We start from the raw sequence: 26,028 nt of genomic DNA, 5'->3' as shown, positions 1-26,028 counted from the left end.
CCTACAGAAAATACAAATCCTTCAAAACACATGCTTATCTTACTTTTTAAAAGATTGGAAGTATTTAATAGGGTTATCAGGTATGATGGATTTGGTCTACCATTCAAAGCAAAAACTATCAAAACTTTCAGAGTTAAAGTGTTAAGAACCCAAACAACTTCCCACAAAGATACAATATAAGTGCTGTAAGTGCCACTCAGATCCTGCACACGTTTTTATTTTGTGGGGTTTTTTTTTATTCATTTGAACAGCTCTTCATACATTTCCATGGATATTACCAAATGAGAAAATGCTGGAGGAATGATGACTCAATGGAAACCCTCCAGGCTGGTCACTGTCCCATGAATAACCCTAAATGTTCTAACACTCTACCAGAATTTTTAGTAAGGTTGAGTAAATACTGATTTGACGAGTTTCTTTAGAAACTAATCTGAAAAAACTGTAAATTTTAATAGCCTTCCACTGAGTAGCTTCTCATAGACTAGAGCCTCATGGACATCCCTTGTGAAAGCAATCAATTGTCAAAGCTAGATCGCTGGAAAAAAGCCCTATGCCATGCAGGTCAGAGAATTAATCATGATAAACACTCATTATCACAATGAAATTAAGAATTAACATAACGATTACCACTTGAGCCCTACTTACTAGACTTTTACATGTGGAGTTAAAATAAAGTGCTGATAAAAAGGCAGAAGCAGAAAAATTAAATGGTGTTTCATTTTAGCCAAAGTGCCTGTTCAGTTCTGCATCTCTATGTAGACTGAGCTTCCCAACAGCATCACTAGAATATTTTTACTTTGCTCTGCCTGATGACACACCTGCCCAGCCCAACTGCAACACCACTGATTTAGGAATACAGCAGACTCCCCACTGGCCAAAGCCAATGGAATACTTCTCCACTGAACAAGCAGCACCAACCATAACAAGCCTGACTCTAAACTCCCAAAACAGAATAACACATATGTGTATAACTTTCAACCTATGAGATGCTCCTATGCAGTCACTGGTGGTCTTGGGTTGTGGACGGCTGTATCTAAGCATCAGAGAAGAAACAAACGCACAGTCCTAACTCCCTCTTATTTCTCTGCACAAAATGACTTTGCTCCCACTGCTCACCTGGAGATCTGAGAGTGGCATGAGCTCTGTGACACAGCAGAAGTCTTAGCATTTTCACAGAATCACAGAATCTCCTAGATTGGAAAAGACCCGTAAGATCACCTAGTCCAACCATTAACCTCACACTGCCAAGCCCACCACTAAACCATGTCCCTCGGCACTATATCTACACAACCCTTAAATACCTCCAGGGATGGTGACTCCACCACTGCTCTGGGTAACACATTCCAATGCCCGATGGCCCTTTCAGTAAAGAAACTCTTCCTAATACCCAATCTAAACCTCCCCTGGTGCAACTTGAAGCTATTTCCTCTTGTTCTATCACCTGTTACTTGACAGAACAGGTCGACTCCCACCTCTCTGCACCCTCCTTTCAGGGAGCTGTACAAAGCAATAAGGCCCCCCGTGACCCTCCTTTTCTCCAGGCTGAATAACCCCAGTTCCCTCAGCTGCTCCTCAGAAGACATGTGCTCCAGACCCCTCACCAGTTTCGTTGCCTTTCTTTGCGCACGCTCCAGTGCCTCAATGTTCTTCTTGTGGTGAGGGGCCCAAAACAACCTCTTGCTCAATTCTTGGATGCTTGTTTACATCCTGAATCATAGAATGGTTTAGGTTGGAAACGACCTTGAAGATCATCGAGTTCCAACCCCCCTGCCATGGGCAGGGACACCTCCGACTAGACCAGGTTGCCCAAGGCCACGTCCAGCCTGGCCTTGAACACCTCCAGGGATGGGGCCTCAACAACCTCTCTGGGCAACCTGTGCCAGTGCCTCACCACCCTCAAAGTGAAAAACTTCTTCCTAATGTTTAATCTTAAACCTGCCCTCTTCCAGTTTATAGCCGTTCCCCCTCATCCTGTCACTCCATGCCCCAGTAAAAAGTCCTTCCCCAGCTCTCCTGTAGCCCCTTTAGGTACTGGAAGGCGGCAATAAGGTCTCCCCGGAGCCTTCTCTTCTCCAGGCTGAACCCCCCCCAACTCTCTCAGCCTCTCCTCATAGCAGAGGTGCTCCGGCCCTGGAACAGCATTCAACCAGTCAGTCTCCAATGAGTGACTTGTGTTGAATGAAGAGGCCATTGTGTCTTCATCAATGCATCGAATATTCAGTGCAAAATAAATGATCAGCAAGTGAATGGACATACAGGAGCTATAGTGAACAGCCCGTAACCAAACTCCTCTCTTGCCTATAGCCTTCCAGGCTCAAAGGAGTAATTAAGCAAATAACTCTCCTCCACCACGTGTTTCATCCACCAACAGTGAGCACACAGCCCAGCCTCAGCTGGCCGGGCTCAGCTAACTGTGGCTTTACAAGTCCCCAACAGAGAACCAGACAGGCATTTAGTTGGCAAGCGCCATTCATTCTGCATTAGATGTGCACATTTCTGACCCAATTTAATGCTGACTGCAGAGAATTGAACCGAACTAGGTGAGCACTGCATCATCTGCATGGGCATGCACATATTGCAGGCCTCTTCGCAGCTCTTCAGTCTGTCCTGAAAGGCCAAAGGACTGTTCAGCTAAAGTATCTGAAGAGCTGGTTAACAACAACCTGCAATTTAAATGAAGCAAAGGCTGCTCTGACCCTCGGCAGCACCGCACGCCAGAGCCCCGAGCTGTCCTTGCCCTCCTCTTCCCAACTCTTTGCACAGTGCAGCCAGAGCTGAGACCGCAGGCCAAAATCCTCAAAACAATCAGTGTTCAGGGATTTTTAAATCATTACTTTGTTTCATTGATTAAGTGTTTTAAAATTACGCTCGAAGAGACAATTCCTTACTGGTCACAGCCCTTTACAATGCTGTGAATTTACAAATATCAGTGTACAAGGATGAAGACCTTAAGATTGTCTGCTGCAGTGGTACACTTTGCAAGACCAGAAATTACTGGGTTGGTTTTTTATCGGACAGAACTGCACCTTTAGGCTGTGAAAATGCAGTGCCTCTTCTTGGCATAGAATAGTGATTAGTGAATAGTTTGTATTTAAGGATAATTCCTACATTTGCTTCCACTCTATGCCAGCAGATTCTCTTTGAATGTATCCCAGTTTTTCCTGGTGCCAGGCCTGATGATCCACATGCTCCTGCCGTTTTTCTATACTTTGTGCCGATACTCTAGTAAGTCTGGTCCAAATCATATCGGTACAAAACATTCATCGCCAATTAATCGGAGATCTAAAATATTTTCACGTTATTTAATTATGGGTGGGGAGGTTACTTGCATATTACCAACCTTTCATGACATAGGAAGTTCAACATATAAGACAACTTCATTTTTAAAACAATTTTTCTATTGAAGCTTCATATCATACGTGCATATGTACGGGAACAATAACAACAAAAAGTCCAGGGGAAGAATTACTAAACATTAAAGAATCTAGCAAAAACCTGAAAACCCTCCAAAGTACAGACTGTATTATGCATGGATGGATTTCTTGGATTGCTATGAGTGATTCCAGAAAGAAAAATACCTTTCATTCATACTTCTAATACTACTCAAAAAACATACATGCTCCCATGCAGAGACCCATTGCAGAACAGGACATTTATTTCAGAGTACTCGTAGACTTGCTTTATGTAGCGTGAATCTTAAACTGTAAGGAGAATGGTAAGGTGAGAAATGTAAGCGAGGTGTTATTTATCTCACCCATGTCTAGAAAGCAGCTCTTAAAAAATAAGTTTTATATGGTGTAAATTACTGCACAAACCTTAACATAGTAGAATCACATCCAGGCAATCTCTGGACCTAATTCCCTCTTTCTCACTTAATCTGCAGTAGATGACAAGTAAATCCACTGCAGCACAATGAGTTACATCAGAAAATGGTACAAGATGAGAATCAGGTTGTGTGAATCACCTGGGAATATTTTGCGCTTCCGCAGCTTATCAAGGAGATGCACAACCTGAAATACAGCGTCCAGTGCTCTTAAGCACGGTAAACCCTTTTATACTCCGGAGGCAATAAAAGGAATCACACAACACAAACAAGAAGCAATTTAGGCCCTTATCAAGATTATGACCCAAAATTAATCTATTAAAAAGCCTTGTGTGAAAAACACTATGTCATCAATAACATTTTATAACAGAAGGTCTGGCAGATGGAAAAGTTCAGAACCAGTTTAATCAGCAACATGCCCGTCTCTCGGTTTTATCTTCCCAGATATCAACCTACATTCAGGAGGGGTTACATTCGTTCAAATACACACAGTTTAATGATCAACTCGTTGGTCTGCCTCTTCTAAAATGAAGAGGAGTATAAATAGATCAAATTCTTCAACCCAGAACAGCCTCACAGCAAAAACTGTTAGTAGGAAAAGTCTCTGCATCCTGAACAACCAAAGAATACCAGGAGCAGAAAACATGAAAATTATTCTACTCTTTCTATTCATTGCCCCACTTGCTCTTTCAGCTACAGCTGAGAAGGATTATTCCTCCTTTGATTCTGCTGCATCTCCCGAGACGAAGTCGAGATTTGCCATGTTAGATGACGTACGAATCTTAGCCAATGGACTCCTCCAGCTTGGGCACGGTCTTAAAGACTTTGTCCATAAGACAAAGGGACAGATGAATGACATCTTTCAAAAACTTTACATTTTTGATAGGTCCTTTTATGAGCTCTCACTGCAAACCAGTGAAATCAAAGAAGAAGAAGAACAGCTCAGACAAACTACGGCCAGACTGCAAATCAACAACGAAGAGATAAAGAATCTCTCACAGGAGATGAATTCGAAGATTGAAGACCTCATACAAAACAAAATCCAGCTGCAAGAGAAAGTATGGGGACTGGAAGACAAAGTCACAAAACTGGCCATTATCCAGCCTTCAGTGCAAGAGACAAAAGAAATTTCTTCACTCAAAGTAAGTAGACTTGTGAAAGCCCCTGACACACAAACCCAAAGTAAAGTGTAATGCTATTATCGGTAGTCATGCAATAGAAGCTCATGTTTTCCCTGCATCGTCACTGTAGTACCACCTGTACTTTGAGAAATAAATCACTGCGATAATCTTAAAAGAATCAGTGTCTCAGTCTGACATACTGTTTATTTTGCAGTAAAATTCCCCAGTGAAATCAGTGAGAAAATCGTGACATTATAAGGTTTTGTATCTTTTTCAGTATTTTTTGGCAAATTGGTTTTAAGAAATTCTGTAATAATAATGATCCAAAAAATTGCAATTGGGAAAGTGATGTGATTACCAAGCCCATAGGTTTGTATGTCATCAGCTCATTGCAAATCAATGCACTAGGAACTGCCTGCTCAGTATAAAACCAGGGAGTTTAAACCTTTCAAGAGGGACATCTATAATACCTATATGACCTCCAGGACCAAAGAACCTTGCAAGTGTTAATGGACTTAATGTCAATGCAATGCAAATATTTAGGTGCACATAGGGTTTTCTATGGAAAAGGACCTATTAACTGTAATTTGCAGAAGCATAACAAGAACAAGCAACTTGTGTGAGAAAATACTGGATATTCATTTCAAAGCAGAAAGATGAATCCAGATCTCCCAAATCCTAAGTTAATAACCTAAACACTGGGAATCATTCCCTTTTTTGACTGGTGGCATACATTTAGTTTGAATCAAGGGCCAACTTCACAGAATATAAATGTTCTGGACATGAAAATGGAAGGAAAATAACAACAACAAAACGTTGTGAAGGTCTTCTGCTGCTTCTAACCGCAACCTCCCTCAATCCCTCTCCTCAGGCTTTCGTGGAGCAGCAGGACAACCACATCAAGCAACTTCTCAAAATCGTAGAAGACCAGCATGTGCAACTCGACAGACAGCACAATCAAATAATGGAGCTGGAGGACAAGGTACAGGAACCACCTCTATTTCTCTTTTCAGAATTTGTCACCTCTCATAACACTGAGGGAGTCAATGGCCCAACCATTCATTTAGCTCAGCCACCCCTCCTGCTCACAGTTTGGGGGTGTAGAGGAGGGTACAAACAATTTTGACCGCAAACAGGTACCCTTTTGAGTGTGAGACTGCTGTGCTGCCAGGCAGGGGGCTATGGCGAGAGCAAACAATGTCCAAGAACACAGCTTTGAACTACTGTCCATCAATATCAGGCTGCTGTACTTTTTCTGACTGCTAATTTTCTTTTTTTCTCTTATAATCTATCATATTATTGTTCTTCCACTGGTCTTTTAAATATAATTACTTTCTCTCTCTTTCTTCTTTTCCAATATTCACTCCAAAAAAGGAACCATGTTCTGCAGTTCAACATGTGTCACCGTAACGCTGGTATAACTGACACACTCATATTTAATTTATTCCTAAGAGGAGGCTATAAAAGGAAAATGCATTTCAGCCTAAGGAACTGTGAGTTCTGTGCTCTTTAGATGTTGGTATTATTTGTCTAAGTGATGTCACCTGAGGAAGTAAGTTAAATCTGTTTGCCCATTAAGGTGCGCCTCATGAGAATGGGTCATCTACTCACCTCATGAATCCTACCTTGTTTGAGCAGTGGCACAGCTGACATTCATGCAACTGAAATCCACCAGTGAGGTTCTACAGTTATTTTTATGTTGTAAATTGGGTATTCTAAAGGATTACATTCACAAGAAAAATAATTCTCTGCATGCCATTGTTTGGCTTGATACATGAACCTCATCGTTTCAGAGCCTTGGGAAATTAACAGCCTGTAATTACGGTTCTTTCAGCTAAACCATATAGAGCTCCAGGAACTTGCAGAGAACTCCTTCACGGGGGAGCAAACAGAACCAGAGGCCATCTCCTTTCCTGTGCACAACGCCACAGCTGTAACATACAAATCTGACGGTGAGACCTTATCGCTTAGACGCGACTACACAATACATTGCATTTGCAGTATTCTCTGTGAAAGTTTTGCGCTGTTTTTTAATAGTCAAAGACTAAAAGCAAAAGACTCACGTTATATGCAGCGCTGTGGGAAGGAGCTGGATTTCTTGCTTTGAAAAATGTCATCGTCTGTTTAGCCCCACTATACGTGTACTTGTTTCTGGGGTGACATACAGAAACAACGTCCGATAAGGCAGTAATCCTGTCCTCAACCTTCAGCCTCCATTCACCCCTTGTGAGCACGTGCTGGGACCACCCTTTTACTGCCACTTCTGGCACTGCCGATGCCTGTCTTGGAGAGTATGAACAGAGAACTAATTTACTTCACACTGGCTAATTTTAAGACTTGGAAGACCTTTCTTTAAAGTTGAGAGGCATTTTCCAACTGTGGCAATGGGAAGGGTATTTATTGGGAACTTTACAGGGGGTAGGAAAGTCCATTTTCCGGAGCCTAGTCTTAGGCCTTGCAAATTTTCCAAAATTATCTCTATTGAAACCTTGCCTAACTCAAAAACTATGGGTGTTCCAACCTACATACAACTTGGCAGCTGTACTACCAAGCCCAAAGCAGTTTTTCCACTTACTGTAAAATAAAATTACCAGCAAGATTGTTCTAGTTTTTGTTTTGGCTCTATCCCATGTAGAAATTTAAGTTACAAAGCTGGATTGAAACTTACCACATCCAAACTAGGATTTGTGATTGTCTGCTCTTTGCTTTCCCAGGTGCCGCTCCTGACTGCACTGCTCTTTATAACAGCGGCATGTGGTCCAGTGGTGTTTACACTATTAAGCCCAATGGCTCAGAATCTTTCGATGTCTACTGTGAAATGAAATCTGGTAAGACAGCTGTGCTAGCAACAGTTTAATTTTCATATAAGTAGTTTCCTATAAGCCAAAAAAAGGTGTGTCATCCCAAAGTACACACAAACTTAACATGATTCATGTATCCTCTTGACTTCTTTTCCTGGCCTGTCTGCGCGCAGGTTTCCTATAACCTGAAGTCTCCTTAACATTGCTTTCATTCTTTACTCATCTTTTGTTTATACTGAAGAAAGAACTTTCAGCCATGTGACATATTAAATATATTAAAAAACCCAAGCCCCTTTAGTTACAGATAATGAAAATGGCAATTAGAAATGCCGCTATATTGCAACCATGAATAGGTTTTCCAAATAAAACAAATGGTAAATAGTAAATACCTTAGTAAAATATTGTTTTGCTAACAAGGGTTATTGCTTGAGACTTAGATATACCGAACTAACCCAAAGAGGTGAGTCCTGGAGACAGGATTCCTGCATCACGTTTGGGTGAGTCAGTAGCTATGCATCATATAGGTCCAGAATTGTCCACAGCACCTATCCAAGCTCTCTTTTTGTAAGAAACCTGTTTGTCTGTTCCTTTTGCCGCTACCCAGAGTTCACACATCGTTTGACCGATTCACTGTTCCCAGAGAGCCTGGGATCACTCTGATGCAAACGTAGCAAGGCCATGGGATTTGCTTGGATGTGTAAACAGAGTGGCATGGGCCTGCCCCGTGCAAAAAGCTCCTTTGCTTACGTTTGTTGAAACTGGTGAAAGGAGGGTGTCATGACCTGGTCAGGAGAAAGACCTCACTGCAGCCCTGGCGTGGACACGACCTCCAACACTTCATACCTTCTGTGGAGCTGCGTTCCCAGCAGTCAAGCACTATCAGTAGCGGGAGTCTGACAACCTGATAAACGTCTGCAATTTTTCATATCTCTTTTTTATCATTTTTGCTGTTTGTGTTTCTCAGCCCTCATAAACAACTGAAACCCAGTGAAGGCAGCTTAACAAAATAAGTTCAGTGAGCTGAGTCACCGCAAGTGTAGTAGAGGACACTCGAACGGCCCTGCGTTCTGTTCAGCTGTGCTCACTGGAACTTCTTTCATGACGATTTAGGCTAAATCGTTCTACTTGGAGCACACAAGAGCACACTCACAGACAGTTAATAAGGCCAAGAGGAGTCGAGCATCTGCTCGCTATACAGCTGAGAGGCTTTTCTAGCTCAGTACCCGTGCACTCAAGTCTGCTGCAAAATGACAAGTAAGCGGGATTCATATGGAGCCACCTTCAATGCAAACCCATTTTTTTCTTCACTGCAGTAGAGCGTGAGCTCGCCTAAGGGCAGCCACAGCAGAAAAGCCCGTAGGTCAGCGGCGGTCGGTCTCAGTTAGTTTCCATTTTCTCTCTAATGCTTTAAACACTTAAGCCAGACTTGTGATTTACCTCCCTTTTGCATTTACAGGCAGTTCCTGGACTGTAATCCAGAAGAGAGTGGATGGATCACTAGATTTCAACCAAACCTGGGATGCCTACACAAACGGTTTTGGTGACCTCAATGGTAAAAATGCCTTTTTTTTTTGTCTTTTCTTTGTATCAGTTGATTTGAGAAGCTGAATCTTACTGAAAGGTGTTCACATGGGACCAGACAAAACCTGCAATCAAATCTGAACAGCTTACCTAATTAGTATAACACCAGAAAGTGCTTACCAGAAAACATAACTCAGTAAAATTCTCAAAGACACACCTTCAAATGCGTCTTTAGAAACTTTTGCTGAATCAAGGCCAGAACGCTTTAAATGCTGTTTAAATTATCCAGATTTTACTATTTATAAAAGCACCTCCAAAGCCTGTAAAACATACACACAAACGCAAAACCTCACCAAGTTTCTGTTAACTACGTTCTCTCGAACTTTCTGCAATCCTGTTTCCCTTAAAACCGCCACACCAATTCTTCCAACCTCAAGAGAGCCCGCGGCTGGGTGTGCTCCCCTGCACAAACACCTCCGGCTTCCCCAGCCGGTGGCCAATCCCCTCCATGGCTGGATAGGGTGAGGAAACACCCACGTTGCTCTGTTAATCATCAACTCCAAAGAATTCGTAGCGCCGAGTGCTGCCCAACAGCCTCCTCCTCCAGAATATTTCTCCTATTTTTGTCGTACAATGAGATGAGCCTACTTTTGTTAAGAAAATATTCTTACTTTTTAAGCACAGCACAGATCAAAACTTCACCAGTATGGACAGCAATACTGACTTGCTCCCACCTCTTTTACAACAACAGGCTGCTATATCTCAACCATTCCCACATTTTGGGACAGTAGCTCACAACTGAGGTAGACTTTTACCTGTCCAGTTTGTCTGATCATACTGAAGGCTATAGTTGCTCCTTGACTGGTCTCCAATTCCCATATACTACACCAACACGAAGCCACGTCTTTTCAGCGCCAGGAAGATTTTGCAGAGGATCGCATCACTCTCAGCTATGTCCTACTCAGTTCTGTGCTGCATATTCTAAGGTGTTAAAATGTAACAGGCTACTGCTCCTCACCTGTAAATCGTGGGAGTATTTTACTCAACCATCTTGTCTTCTATTGCTTTAAATGCCACCTGCATGTATGGCGCTCACATTCACTGCACCATTTCTACACGTGGCAATTACCTACCTGATACCAGCAGCACTGATAATAAGCTACTTAATTAATATAATTTATGATACTAATTAAACTAATTATCAAGAATTCTAGCAAAAGAAAAACGCCCAAGTTAAATTCACTTGGGACACAAGGGTATTGAAACCTCAGTTTAGTTCTGCAGCTCTTTCCTTAAAAAAGACAACAATTGCAATTAGGTTTTATATATGCCATTTGCTTCATTTGTCACACGGTTCCAATTATGCATGTTTTAAATGTCTTGAGTTCATTCTCAGAGTTTCACAAGAGGTGGGAAAGTTAAGAGAGAAGCTCCAGTTCATTTATATCTTTTGCTTTTATTGATCACCGGTGTGCAATTAAGAAGAGGTAAACAAAAAGAATGTAGCAGGAGACCTCTGAAAAGATCAACAGTCCCCAAGACTCATATTATTGATTTAATTAAAGCAATGAATAAATCCTTTTAAATACTAGATTTTCACACTTACTACCCGCAGGTTATCCGTAAAAACAAATTCAATAGCAGTGTGAGCGATATGGGGGTTTAGGGAAAGTTTATCACATAACCCCTTCCCCACTAACTCTCTGCCCGGTGACTTCTGTCCCCTAATCCGCACCTCTGACATCTCTCGATTCTGACATTGCGCAGCTTATTTGAACACATATTTTCAAATACTGATATTTTAAAGGTGAATGAGCTATCGGAGGTAGGGGTTAGAGATCTGAAAAACACGGTAAGCGTGCTCATGCCTCGTTCCACACTAATACCATCTATTTACTACAACTTTGCAGAGGAATTCTGGCTCGGCCTGAACAAGACCTATTCCATTACCAAACAAGGGGACTACATCTTACGGATTGAGCTGCAGGACTGGAAAGATAATAAGCGCTACGTCGAGTACGCGTTCAGCTTGGGAGGCCCTGAAACAGACTACACTCTCCAGCTCTCACGGATCTCTGGGAGCATCCCCAATGCCCTGCCGGAGCAGACAGAACTGAGGTTCTCAACTGCAGACCGTGACGTGGACATAATAAATGACTTCAACTGTCCAGAAAACTACCTAGGTATCAGTACGCTGGGTATATTAACACGGGAATGTCTTTGCTACATGAAGGATGGTAGTATGCTTTAGTGGGCAGTTACTGATGTCAGCCTGGCTTTGGATACAGAAAAGAGAGGGCAGCAGCATCTTCTGCTTGCAGGAAAGGGCAGAAGACATTTTCTGTTGGCAGATAGAAGGGTCCTACAAGGCATCACCTTTCTATTTTATAGATAGGTAAAACCGAAGCATAGTGAAGCTGTGAAAATGCCCAACATCAGAAACAGAACTATCAGCACAGGTTGAAATAAAACCCCAAGATGAGATTCTGAGCTATGAAGTAAAGGGCAGCTCTTCCTCTGATGGCTGGTCTGGTGTGGCAGCCCAAGGTCGGATTGTTTAATCCCTCCTTGCAAGAAAACGGAAGGCAAACTGACTCTCAACTCCATTTTGGCTACAACCCAAAAGTTAAGTACGATAGTGAGTTTCCATTCAAAGGCAGATTTTAGCTGTTTGTCAAATATATATGATATAATCGCTCTCAAAAGAGCAAGAGAGATGTAAGGCTGAAGGCATTTCTCCTTAAAGATAATTTGGTTAAAGGATTCTTAATCCTTTGATTTTCTGAAGCTTTTATGTTTTGCTAGTTTATAGCAAAAAGCAAACAATTGAAAAAGCAATTAATGATTAAACCACAGGATACAGAATTGCCCTCCAGACATCTGCTTCATGCAACAAACATTTTGTACGTCATTTTAGGCTTGAAAATTGTTAATGTCTGAAACGATGCTGAGACTGTTACTCAGCTCTAGTGACCATAAAGCAGATGGCCAATGACTTCCAAAGTGCTAAACTTTCATTTTTAGCACAGAGTCACTGCCAGTCCTTTGCAAGCAGAACTGGGCTTACAATTTAAGCTTGTGGTTAAGGACACCAGCCAAAAAAAAAAAAAAGAGAATTTGTTTACTAAAGGCTCTTCAGTCTCCTGCAGATGCAGAGATTTAACTATTTGTACCTGAGAAAAATATCAGCAAATCAGAAAGTCAGTTGTAGAGGGTCACGGGAAACATGAAAGTGTGGAGCTAACTTTGTGGGTGTCCTGATTCAGTGGCAGCATTTGAGTGTGCAGTTTTCTATGCACCACTACTTTTATGTGAAGCAGACAATAACGGGAAGCACATCATCTTTGTGCTGCCCCTCAACTTGCAACTGTAAGTGGGTATATGCACAAGCACCGTTTTATTTTGGTATACTGGGTAATAGTCATTTTTGCTGGAACTGGTCTAAAGAAGACTTATGTTGCAAAGAGGAGCTGTTTACTCGGAAACTGAGCGCAGTATGTTACGGTACAACTGACAGTAACTGACTTTACGATATGTTTCCTTAGGAGGCTGGTGGCACAGTGAATGTGAGGAAACCAACCTCAACGGGAAATACGTCGCACCAAGGTCAAAAGGAAGACTAGACAGAAGAAAAGGCTTATACTGGAAGCCCAAGAAAGGAAGATACTACTTGCTCAAGTCAACCAAAATAATGATACACCCCACAGATTTAAAAAGTTTTGACTGAATGCTCAACCTGATGCATTTCAATTCAGAACGTATACACTGAACATTACTACATCAAAGAAGTCCATGTTATGTTTAACAACAGATGCAGGTCTAAATCCATGAACTGTATGGTGTGTTCTTCAAGACATAAACCTGAGGCATTTGTGATGGTCTTACAGTACGTTCGGTGAGTATTCTCATTCCCCGTAGCCCCAATGTGAATGTGCCGTAACTTTCATGGAGCTTTTACCTACCCAGGATGAAACTCTAATGCCTAGGAATCGACCACCTACTCGTGTATTAACTAGCATCGCTTAGAGGAATGGGTTTTCAGGCTGTTACATTAATTTCGGGGTTGTGTAGAGAACCCAAAAAGTGTTTCAGAGAACGAAGGGCTGGCAAAATGCTATGGAGGACATTTAGGTGTTAATCTATAGGGAAAAAGGGAAATTTTCTTTCGTAAAGTAACTAATTTGATATTTGGGTCACATTATTGTTGCAGAATGTTCCTATGAGCAAATGAAAGATGGGTAACTCTCCATTTTAGGGTTCTGTGTATTTCCAGAGAAATTTTCTGCAGTGTAGCTCAGGCCAATCTTCGCAGAAGCACTGTACTCATACAACTAGAGATGTGTGCACACACATCAAGTAAGCCACAGGACAGGCCTAATCTTTTACATACCACACTTTGAAGAATAACTTGTTTCAGTAAGAAAGTTTAGGTCTTAAGAGCTAAGTTTCAAAGCTTACTGAAATGAGTAAGAGATCTTTGCTTCTTGTTTGAAACGGAATCAGAGCCATCCCTTTGCGACCTTTTAGTACACCTAACTAAGAAATTAAATGAAAGACTAAGTGAGCACACAACAAAACACTTTTCAAATACAATTGCCTGTGGAGTAACTCCAGTGGAGTCAAGGGTACCAACCAACAAACTCTGTAGGCACACCCTACCTGACAGTGTTGGTCCTGCTCCTGAGAACACAGTCACATTTGTTTAACTTCAGCTGCAGAATACTATAATGCATAAGGACTACTGACATGCTCGTGGATGGACGGCCGCGGAAGTGTTGACTGACAAAGACCCCCGTTCTGCGGTTACACTGAGTCATATTGACTTGTATATCTTACCTAACCCTTGTACAGTACGGATTTTTTATCTGAACATTTGCAACCATAGAGAAAATATGTCAGAGTGAAACAACTGTGAACAGAATGTGCTAATTAAAGTAAAATGGCAAAAATACTTTCACTTCTCATGGATTTATTAAAAAGATGAGATCACACAGTGCTGCTCAATTGTACTGGTGTATTGGAATGTTTACTTACCTGTCCAACCTCTATAACTAACTAACTAAATAAATCAATCTTTTGGACACGAGATCTGGAACTTGACTAAACTCTTTCTTGTAAGCTTTGGTTTACAAAAACCTGGTTTGCATTTATCTAACTTTCACAACACGTAGTAACAGATTTGGTGAGTAAGTTGGTGAAATTACTCAGCTGAAGATGACAATTCCACTCAGATGTGTAACGTCTTCAAAGATACCGTGAAAAAGCTTTAAATGAACAGTGGTACATAATGAAAAGAAATTTGCTCCGTGCCTGGGCTTAGTTATAGAAAGGTTATTGTTTCCCAAGATACTTTAGAAAAATTTCTTATCTTCCAGATCTTCAGATTTTTTTTCAAGCATTGTCAACAAAGAAATTGCTTTTAAATCAAAATAGAAATATGAACGAAGGGATTATGCATTTGCCCCCACTTTAAAGGAAAAAAGTAAGTCACTGGAAGTGTCAGAAAGCATTAAAAACAGTAAGAGAATGATGACCGTAGAGACAGACAAAGAAAAAAACTACATAGAACTGAAAAGAATTCAACTAAATTTCACTGTGAATTTTGGGAAATGGAGAAACCTCTCTCATGTTCTTGTTCACAGCCAAGTTTTATGCAAATATATTCGTCCCTTCACAACTGTGTATTTTCTGATGTGTCAGTCTGGACCCTTTTTTGTGCCTCTGGCACAGCAGATCTACTGATACAGCAAGTTTTGCAACACATCAGATGATAAGGGAGGAATTTCTGGACTTGCCAGTCTCAGGCCCTGAAATGTGAAACATATTTCAAAACTCTAACCTGTATGTGGTATTTGGAACGTAGACATCCCTGGCAGGAAACTCCAGGATTTCTCTTGTAGGTCTAACTCTGCTGTCTGGGTAAAGTTTGACTTGCAGCAACTCTGGAGTTAGACAGTAATGGGGATTCTCTGGAGCTGGAGATATGTCTATCTTTAATTGAGCTGTAAGAAGAAAATTATTTCATTACAGTAAGTATAAGTTAATTTAAATCAAAAAGCATATTCATGTTTTGTTTCTTCAGGTTAATATCTTAATATTAATTTCATAAGTAAACAAATGATAAATTAGAGCCAATGTGGTTTTGTTAAAAACCTGTGACAGTGAATCAAAGTGATATCTGGGGTACCAGTTAATAAGAACCAACAAAAATCATGTATCTTAACAAGTCCCAAACGCTGTTCTCATAGGCACGTTGGGGAAATACAGTCTAGATAATGCCACTGAGAGGCCCAACTATAGTTAAAAACAATATACTCAAAGTCTCATCAGGAATCTCGCCTATCAAACCAGAAGGAAACATCAGGAGTTGCTGAAAGCTAATCTGCACCAAGATTAGTGAATATTTTCCTTCGCAAGTCAGCTGACAGTACTGACAGCACACTTATTGTTGATGGATGGCACTGAGGTTGAAATGATTGTAAAAATTTGGAAGACAGAAGAGTTGGAGAAACGACATCAAATAACTAAGGTGAAACATAAGCAAGAGCAAAGGACTTACATTAAGAAGGAGATGGGAAACATACAAACATTAAAAAATAAATAATTGGCGTGGATCAACTCTTTCGAAAAGGGCTGGGTGACAGCAGTAACAATAAGCCAACGTCCAGAAGAAAGCTACAACCATTCTAAGTGTCATGTGTAAGACACTGGGGAGAAATTCACCTGCTTTGCCTGGCATGAGGTCTTAAAAGGAGCAGCATAACCAGTTTAGAGCACTGTGCTTGAAGAAAAGCATGCAGAGATTAAAGAAGCCCTAGCAGAGAGCAACAGACAATTTTAAAACCACAACCTTCGACGAAGGGTTGAAAAAAATGAGATTGGTTAGGCTACAAAAAGGAGGAGTAAGAGTGAACTAATAACAGTATCCAAGTACTTGAAAGGTTGTGATAACTGCCCTGAGGGCATGACAGACCATAATCAGATTAATTTGCAGCAAGATAATTTTGCAAAGTTTTCTTAATACCTAACCTCACTACAAGGACAGATGAGTGCTCGGAGAGATGATCTAAGGAAGCGGTAGGATTGCTGTCGCTGGAAATTTTTAAGAACAGGTTAAGTAAATATTGTCAGGAATACCACAGGTCAGGGACCAGTGATGTTGCACTGCTGGTGTGCCAGCGGTTTTATTTCCCTTTCTCAAACAGAGGTGGAGTCTGTTCTTATTAACCAAGTGGGAGTCAGGAGAGAGATCTCCTCTCAGCTAGAAAGTAGTATTTTACTCCGGAAAACAGAGGCTCCTCAGCCCCTAAAGCAGTTTTGGGGTTTGCACCCTCTTCTCACAGATACGACTCCCAGTGTGACAGGAACATGTACCAGGGAAAATCCTGCCAAAATGCCGTCTTTAGCGCTCACGGTCTACCAGGGATTGCTGTTAATGATTTCTTAGGGTTTTTTCACCTGCTCACTTCTAAGAACTGGGTGGCAACTGGGAAGGCCTAACTAAACACCTTAACACACTTGAGGCAAAAAGATCTTGTTCAATACCTGTGATAGGTCTCAATCTCCGTAACACCGATGATGGGCGTCTCATGTCAGCCAGGAACTTGTACAAATCTTCATCGCTCAGGCGATCACCCTCCTGTTGGATGTTGGGAAAATGGTTATCTACACAACCCTTCAGGATCACGAGAGAATAAACAAACCATCTAATACTATAGTCTCTTTCCTCTGATATTAAAATGTACCTTCCCAGAACAAGGTGGTAAGATTAACATGCTAAATTACAGTTCATTTCTCCATCCTTTTTCCTTATTAATCATCATGACAGCTGCAGGAACTTCTCATTGAAAACCTTTTCTCTGCCCATCAATATTATCTTTTTCAAAACTGAGAATGGCTGTTAAAAGATTTCTCCAAAATACCCAATTTTTAGCAAGTATAATAGTTTGAAAAAGTATCCGTCAGTCAGGTAGTGATCCTCATTCCTTCTCCTCTGCTTTTCTTTGGTGTGAGTCTAAAAGAGTTACTTTTCAGAAGTGTTAAGAAACAGTAGGAAGTGGAAGGAGTCCGCTGTCAGTCTTCCTTCTGCCACATTCTAGTAGCTCAGAATTTCATTAATTTTGGAAACATTATAGAAAATGTGATTCTGCCACCTGCTAACTACCCAAAAGCAGAAGATATCTGATAATAAAGTTAATAAATCACAATATAAAAAAAGAAGCAAGTGGAAGGAGAAAAACGCTGGGTAGATTCAATTAATTGTACTCAACAGGAGAAAAAGAAGGGAAGATAAAAAATAAAAAGATACAGAAGAATTAGAAACTTAAAATCTTAAATCAATGTTCAGCAATTTTTAAAGGACAAATTAATAAAACAAACTGTTTCGAAGTTGTCAAGTGAAAACAACCTCAACAAAGTCAATAAATATATGCTTTTGTAAATCATTACTAACTTAGTGAACCGGTGTATCTTACAAAGAGAGCTGCAGAACATGGTCAGTGGAATGGCTGCATTAGCCATACATTAGTAATACATTCTTTTTCTTACATTCTGCATCTACAGATGCAGATAATCAGCGAATACATTACAGAACTGGATTTTATTAACCTCCCTAGTAAAAGGAACTTCCTGCGCTGCTCTGTGTCACCGAGACCCCAGAGATACCATTGGCAGAACCCAATTTCGGTCACACTGAGTTTCATGAAAGCACGGAGCAGCAGAGACATGAGTCACCCTCCACTTACATGGTTTGCACCACGATAACTTCATGCCCTTGATGACATTTCTCCTTATTTACACTACTATATTTAAGAGCAGACTTTGGATGGCTATCCACAGTGAAAGTGGCACACAACCAAAACAATCAGAAAAAAAAAAAAAGAAAAAAAGAGCTTAACCAACTTTCAATATATAGAATTTAAATCTTTGTATTCCCAATGATCGAGAAATCAGCCCAAAAGATATCTGGTTGTACACTATTAAATCCCTTTTTATACACAAAGGTGACATTGAAATAACAATTTTCCTTAACCAGATATGGCATTAAGCAAATCTCAGCAAAAATTAATGAACGAAAACCATTTTCTAAGCTTAACTAAAAATTTTATTCCGTTCAATCATGTTTTCTACTGCTTCTCAGGAAAATCCCAAGCTCTGGCTAAGAAAATCTGCCACTCAGCAAAGCCATATCAGACGTGAAATGCTCTGTTTTCTCGGGCATCCCTGGATGTGTCCAGGGAACTGATGACAACCTCAGACCACACTGATGAACCTGGCTCTCAGCCAGTTGATGTTTCAGTGGGATTGTCTATCACCCAATGAAACCAAAGGAGTCAACTGACCATCATGATAAAGGCTATGCAAGTCTTAGACTAGGGCGAATATCCAGAATACTTTTTGGCACATACTAACCCAAAGAAGTTATCCTCAGTTTTTGTGAACTTGCTTCTATGAGCATTTTTCCAAACATGTTTACCAAAAGACCAGGCAGTGATTTTTCCAATGCATGTTAGAAAAATCTGGAGCAAAACAAACTGGTGTTCTTCTGGGGAGACCCAGTTCTGTTAGCTGGAGTGGTAAAGTCACTATGCCATTTTGATGCGCTATCATTCACGTCAAAACCAGCTCAAAATTTCAAATTACATAACATAATAACAGTAAATTTATTGAAAGAATCCACCAATCGACTGTGGACCCACTGCAGGCAGAATTAAGCACACGCTATAATAAACCCACTGCGTGCTGCTCAAAGTTATCCTGTGATCAGGGAACAGACATTACATGCATCGAAAGCATCAGAAACGAATCATTCAGGTCTAAGCTGATTTCACACGATCAAATCACTCTGTCCAAGGAGCAACTCCTTAATTAGATAGCTTCATACAATACCTGTTTAAAGAAGTTTGTCACTGTCAAAGTAGCTGGTCTAAAACTGGTCAAATTGCAAGCCTCATCCCCACTTGTGGTCCTTTCTAACGAACGCCTCCCGACAATACTGGAATTCCGCCTCTCTGACCACGATCCTTTACGTTCTTCAAAAAATACAAAATAAAGAGGGAGGAATTAAAAAAAAAAAAAAAAAGAAGAAAAACAATTGTCCAAGAGTGTACTTTTGTTCCAACCAGGATTTTCTACACAAGAAGATAGCTGCTGCTTTTGGAAATTATGCAATAAGCGTGATAGAAGAGGTGGTTATGCTAAGACAATCGCACTCCTGAGGCATCAGAAGGCTATGAAGCACAGCTGACTACTTCTGCTCCTCTCACAGCAACCTCACCCCAGCGCCTTGCTGCTATTACAAAAGTCTTTATCGTGTGGAGATTTATGTATTTCTCTTGCTCTGAAAGATGATGAAGTTGGCAGTTTTGGGGATGCTGAAGAGCAGTTTCAGATGAGCTGTGTGGTTCGCAAAGATTAATCCACTCCTTTGGAAAATGTTCATCAGCCTGTAACGTGCTCTCAGTTTTAGAAGCCTGGTTTTAAATAATATAACAGATGGTTTGCTTGTAAAATCCTTGAAAGATAAATCCATTTGTTATCATGGACTTTTCTGTTTTATTTCAACCATGACCCAAGACTATCAGAAGGCCTAGGGCAGGGGGAGGAAAGCGATAAAAGGAGAAATAGCAGCTAGAGGGTATGAATCAAGACTTCAGTAAACTCTGGATTTGTCCACATTCCCTCATGCAGATGCCCGATACCGTACCTCCTGTGCCAACTTCTACTTCTGTGGAATCTCTTTCCAAACTTCCAGCGCTGCTCACGATGTTCATTAAATGAATGGCTGTCCAGGCGAAAGGCATTCGATACTTGCCTAGTCTTTGGCAAAACTGTTCTGCCTGGCATTTCAGTTTCTCCAACTTTTCCTTATTCTGTGAAGACAATATTCAACCCAAGAGATTAAAAGGAGAGGAACAGAAAAATAGGTTCTTTTAGCAAAATCAGTATCTTTTCTAACTTGCAATGATTTTGTGCTTCAATAGCACCTTCTAGAGGAGGATCGCTAAGCGCCAGGCAATCAGCCTTCTGCTTCACAAAACTGCCATCAGGCCAACAGTACCAGACACAGGACAGCCCCCGAGTCAGAGCAGCTGGCTTCATGCTCTTCAGCCTCCTGAACAGCCTGACAAATCTCAGTGAGCTCATCTGCCCACTACCATTTTAAGAAAAGCTGAATTTTACTCGGTGAAGTCTGAAATGGTCTTTCTTGACATCATTTTATGCAGCAGGTGCTCAGATCATCTAGAGTTGCATAGGAAACTGAAAACATTCCTCAAATAAGCACTATCGTACTCATTTTATTGAGGGGAAAAAAGGATTAAGAAATAACTTTTCCGTGATTCTGCATATTAAAGAGCAATTTTTTGCTTTAGAACGGTTGTTACGTACAGGCCTTTAAGCAGTTCCCAGGCAGGGGACTGGGAGCGCTCTGGTGCTCACATTCTTCTAGTACAGGACGGGCTTATGCACCTTGCTGGGAAGGAGACCTTGAAAAATCACCTTTTCACCTACATTCCCAAGCATCCCACAAATCCAGTTCCAAAATTTCACCTAGGTAAGCGTCAACTTATCGATCACAGGCAATGTGGTTTTTTTACTTCTGTTATCTATATACCTGAGGTGAAACATCCACTTTCCACATTGTGGTGCAGTGATATAAAGACAGAGATAGACAAAAAGAATGAACTTCTTCAGCTAAGTATATATTAGAACTTTAGGAAGGCAAAACTTTGTTAGAGTTTGATCAGAACTAACAAACGAACACCCCAGCTCCTTTCAAAAAAGCATAATGGAAAGCCTCAGCCACAGGAGGGGCTGGCATCTCTGTTCTGCCCTTCCTCCAGTCCTCGCTATTACCCTTTAATCTTCACTTGGCTCAGCCCAATTGTACAAGAGATTAGAAACAATTTCTGAGTCTCATAAGCAATGCTTCACATTCTACGTACCCAAGGTTTCCTTTCCAAGCTCTCTTGCACATCTTAAAAACAGGAGTTGTATGAAAATAACATACTGAGCTCAAGTTCAGAGATTTCTCCTTCTGACTGCTAGTCAAATCAGAGATCTGCTATGCTATAACCTCTGTTGTATTGGAGAAAGCACTTCAGAAAAGCAAACAGTAGCCTGTGGGCAAAAAGGTGGAGGAAAGGCTATAGCGCCACTGAATTCTGAAAGTGCTACCAGCATTCCTGTCTGCTCCCAAACCTACCAAACCTGCAACTCCCACCCAGACTCCCATACACTACAGCCAGCAATAAGGAATAAGATGGCATTCCCTCCTGTGCGGAAACCTCTGCTTTTAGTCCTGCAAGGAGACAGGCTGCATTTAAACAAGCAAAGGGAAGACAAAGAATCAGTCAAATTGGGGCAGGTCCATGCCATCCACTGCACTTCAAAACACCCAGGACTTTACTGCATGGGACAATGCCTGAACTACTGGAGGCAGGAACTAAAGGAACATTGTTAATGAAAAAACCAAACACTAAGGTATAAAAATTTAAAATTACTCTTACTATATGTAAAAAAGACAGCTTCATCCTGCTGTTGAGTGTGCCCTTCTTTACAGTATTAAGCAAAAAGAAAAATCAGCAGAAAATAGCAAAAAAAACCAAACCAGAAATGCACTGCAATTCAAAACCAGGCGTGATGGAGAATCTCCTGTTAACATATTTCATCCACTTTATAACCCTTCTAGAGGACGGTAGAGGTACTGTGATGGGGTTAAGCTCCAGAAGCAATGGAAAAGTTGAAATTTTACTGCAAATTCACATCAAAGGCTGCCTTCACTTGACCCAGCATAAGCACACAGCTGATCCTTTGGGACAGGGAAACACAGATGAGTGAGTTTGATGGTAACCACACATCTCCCCTGTCAGCTACAAAAGCTGATGACCTTTAAGTACTCTACCCCAGTAAGGCATCAAGATTCAAGGTCTTTGACTCTTCTTTGGCCTTTAGAATTTGACTAGATTCTTAATTAAAAATGGATCCTTCTAACAACAGGAACAGTATCAATGGCTGCTAAGTCCAAGGTAAAAGAAAACAATTTATGTTTAATTTGGTAATAACAAAAAGCCTTAAAGCTCTTGTAGCCAAATTTAACCAAAACATCAAAAAAATTCTTACCTTTGCTGCATCCGATTCTTTAAAAATCATGTAAGGCTCTGCACACTCCCCAATATCTCCCTGCTGTAATACTTTTTCCAGCTGAGAAGGGAAAATGCACCATTGTAAGGACATGTATCCAGCAAGGATTGTTAAATTAAACAAACACTAGGAAGCAAAAACATTCTTTCAAGAGTTAAAGCCCGATTTCCCTTTGTGAGTCAGGGAACAAGCACTGCACTCAAGTTGTTAGAGCCATTAAGTTCCCAGATCTCCAGCTCTAAATGAAGCACAAGTGTAAAATATAGGTTCCAAGGGAACATATACCACTTCACTTTGGTTTGAACGATTCTAGAGACACTTTCAGTTCGTTTTTAAGGTCTTAAAGACATCTTATGCTGTCTTCAGCATCATCTTTTTCAGAAATCTGTTCTTATTTGTGTTCTCCATATTAAGGACCCATTGCAGCAGCACAGAAAGGTAACTCAGATGCACTCAGCTAAAACAAGCACGATTTTAAATAAGTGTGTTTTCAAATCAAATAATGAAATAATTTAAATTAGCCAAAGAGTACACGTTTTCTTTTGAAGTCTCCAAGTAACTCAGTGCCTCTTGAAGAACACAAAACTGCTTACCACTTAGTTTCTAATAGAACTATCTTCCCGATCACACGCATGAAGACTGTTTCTTTCAGATCCATCCTGGCCCTTCCTCCTACGCCCGACACTCTGCACGTGCTGCTATTGGCTTCGAATATCTTTAAACTTCTCCCATGCTTATAAAACGCCATTCATACTTGTCTGCTAGCAGAACTCCAAGAGGCTACCACAATACAAAGAACAAAACTACTTTCCATCAATTCTTGCCCTCCCTGGTGAGTTTATGCTAGCAATAGCAGCTGTCTGAAAAGTGGTTTCCCAGTGAGTGAGACCCATGTGAAAATTCACCCGATGAGGCACGCTACGCATCTGTCTTATTTATCCCCGACTATATCCTTTTCATCATCAAATCAAAAAACCACACAAACCACCAGCTCCTCTTAGATCACTGGTTTTACAGCACTAACATGCAGTCACAAGCTCTTTCGGACAGATCCCCATCTCATAAATATAGGGTTCTCTCTTCCTCCTATCTTGTAAAAAATCAGAGGAGTAAATATGTGTGCACAGGCAAAAGATGATTTTTAGAAGGAATTCAGAGAATCGTACCAAAAACTGGAGATCAGAATATGCTCCAACGCTACTGAAAGCCTTATTCTTACCTCGGACTGTTTTATCATGCCACAAAGCCTTAATTCATTTTTAAAAGCTTATTCCTCATGTAAGAAGCAGTTCATGAAGAACTTGCCCACGCCTCAGTCAAGAGGGTTCTCAAAACACAGCATATAGCTAGCAGCCACTGTAACCACTCCCTGCGAACCGAAAGCATGCACTGAACTCCCCTTTTTACAAAAGGATGATTTTTATGCAGACACGAGCCAAAAAACCTGATTCAAATGCCAAACTGAACTAGTAACATTTGTGCGCTCATTGAATCAAATGAAAGAAGAGAAAATAACTTTTATCTTTGTATACTTTATTCCAGGAGTGACCAATGTGGCATTTTATTTCAGTTATGGATTTCACTCTCTTAGCAATTTCGATTCTTAAAGACATTTGAAAATCTGGCTTAAGGTCATATATCATTTTTGAAATGAGATTCAGATCAATATGTATTTTTAAATCACTCACTTATCTGTCATCTTAAGGAGTCAGCACATTGTTTCATACAAAAACCAAGGTCAAGCCCCAGAAAGCTGCTCTATATCAAGCAAACCTTTGTGCTTTTTTCAATTTCTCAATAATACAACAACGCGTATCTCCACTGAAGCATTCCTTTTACAAAGGAACTCAACGTACTGAAAATATCTGAAATGAAACAGAATTCTGTGGTGTCAGTGTTTACGCTTTTGAGAATAGAATTCTGGTCTCCAAATGTAAATAAGAAGTCAACTAGTCAGGCAGATTTGTTCATGTTTTATTTTAAATAGAAAACAAGAGACGATAATAATGTAAATTTCTCTGGCATTTCTTACCTTTATTACCAGAAAGACATCTTGAGAGGGATAAGTGATAGAAAAAATGGCAGATCTGGCCAGTGTGGATATAGCAGCAGGGGGCACGTGTGGACGAAGCATTCCCTTCATTTGTTCAGAGTTTAAATCAAAGTAGAAATTTTCTGAAATCTAAAGAAGAAGTTGAGTTGGGGAGCTTCAAGCATTAGTTATAATTTTTTTTTTTAGTAAACTGTTCATAAAAACAACAGACAATTTCAAAAGACAAGTAAAAAATCTAACAACATCGTCTCCTTTCAAATCATGCATAGAAAGAAAAACAAAAAGGCCTTTTCATTAAGAAATCAAGGCAGGACAGTGGGAAGGGAAAAGGGAAATGGAGCAAACAATACACACTACCTATAAAACTTCCTCCACCTCCTGTGAGGTAGGTAGTTCCATCACAGGACTAGAAATTACAATTGCTATGTGAATTGAAAATATCAAAGCATCAAAATAGAAAATTATCTTTAAGATCATTCACAGAAAAAAAAAACCAAAGCAAAACAACACATCTTGAAGGAGAGACTGAGCTTTCTGCGCTGAAACACCAAATCCTTGACTATATCAAGGCTTCAAAGTCAAAGTGAATGTGAGCTGGTTATCAACACCAGAGGTCACTAAAGAACTTACTACATGAGAGAAAAAAAAAAAAATAGAGTAATGAGATGATAAAATTGGCTTATGAAATGTGATTTAAATATTAAACAAAGTTCACATAATATCCCACATACTCTCATCTACATAACTTAAAACTCAATGCATTAAATTCAAGTCTTAAAGAGATAAATGTCAAAATGCATATTTTTAACATTATTCTCTCTACTACTGCTAATATCTTGAATAAGGAAAACTAAGAGACTACTCAAATATTAAATATAGAACATAAATAGGGGAATAAATGTATTTTGCATTTCCTATAACTTAGATCTTTAAAAGACTGCACAGTTTTGTTTCAATTTTTAGCAATTTTAGCATGTATGACTTTCTTGTGCATTATTAAAATGTTACTTGGACACACACCATGCTGAATCATGAAAAAGAGATTAAGAAAGTCATAAAAACTTAATCTAAATAAAAGGTTTCAGTTACTTAAAGTCTCTCTGGGGAAGAGACTTTTGAAAGCCAAGATTGGACAATATATATATTCTGATTTCAGGCACTCACATATTAGATAATATTTTTAGAAAAGTGGTTATACTTCAACTGTGTTACTAAGCAGAAGAAGAACACACAAGATGGTTCATGAAATGCCTTCAATCATTCGTCCAACCGCTAGTATGTCACTGTATTCATAAAGGTTCGTTTCCAGAATTAATTCCTCCTTTTTTTTTTAATACAGGTTTGTTATGTTTGGTGGAAATGTCATCATTCAAGTAATTAAAAACCTACCTTTTTCTTTTCTTTAACATCATACAAAGCCAAACTTGCAAAAATGGGCTCAATTTCTATTTCAAATCTTAAAAGAAAGAAACACATAACATCAGTTGACTTGCATTTTGTAAGAAAGAATAACCTACCGTCTCCCCAAATCCTTCCTGGATGATGCCTGACCACTGTTAAGCCAAG

General features: G+C 40.2%; 2 protein-coding genes across 2 annotated transcripts in view; one reads left to right on the top strand and one right to left on the bottom strand.

The window, feature by feature from the left end:
• DOCK7 (dedicator of cytokinesis 7) overlaps positions 1–26,028 on the bottom strand; it is a 104,013-nt gene that overhangs the window by 52,739 nt on the left and 25,246 nt on the right. Inside the window, 7 exon segments of the mRNA XM_009884009.1 lie at positions 15,106–15,268; positions 16,812–16,905; positions 19,155–19,297; positions 19,972–20,137; positions 22,389–22,469; positions 24,442–24,591; positions 25,852–25,918. Of these exon segments, the coding sequence (XP_009882311.1) occupies positions 15,106–15,268; positions 16,812–16,905; positions 19,155–19,297; positions 19,972–20,137; positions 22,389–22,469; positions 24,442–24,591; positions 25,852–25,918 (864 nt within the window).
• On the top strand, positions 4,425–13,135 carry ANGPTL3 (angiopoietin-like 3). Its single transcript, XM_009883978.1, has 7 exons — positions 4,425–4,965; positions 5,816–5,926; positions 6,779–6,896; positions 7,659–7,772; positions 9,202–9,297; positions 11,177–11,449; positions 12,812–13,135. The coding sequence occupies exons 1-7, from the start codon at positions 4,468–4,470 to the stop codon at positions 12,991–12,993; spliced, it is 1,392 nt and encodes a 463-aa protein (XP_009882280.1). The 5' UTR covers positions 4,425–4,467; the 3' UTR covers positions 12,994–13,135.

The sequence above is a fragment of the Charadrius vociferus genome, unplaced genomic scaffold (genome assembly GCF_000708025.1).
Source record: "Charadrius vociferus isolate BGI_N301 unplaced genomic scaffold, ASM70802v2 scaffold423, whole genome shotgun sequence".
NCBI classification, from domain to species: domain Eukaryota; kingdom Metazoa; phylum Chordata; class Aves; order Charadriiformes; family Charadriidae; genus Charadrius; species Charadrius vociferus.
Note: the sequence above shows the minus strand (reverse complement) of the source record. Positions and strands in the feature narration are given on the sequence as shown.

What these genes read in the sequence shown, in the direction of transcription:
- ANGPTL3 (XM_009883978.1), top strand. Translation starts at nt 4,468, where the DNA reads ATGAAAATTATTCTACTCTTTCTATTCATTGCCCCACTTGCTCTTTCA. An exon ending in AAGAAATTTCTTCACTCAAA is followed by an intron (nt 4,966 to 5,815) that starts GTAAGTAGACTT and finishes CCCTCTCCTCAG; the next exon opens with GCTTTCGTGGAGCAGCAGGA. An exon ending in CTGTCCAGAAAACTACCTAG is followed by an intron (nt 11,450 to 12,811) that starts GTATCAGTACGC and finishes ATGTTTCCTTAG; the next exon opens with GAGGCTGGTGGCACAGTGAA.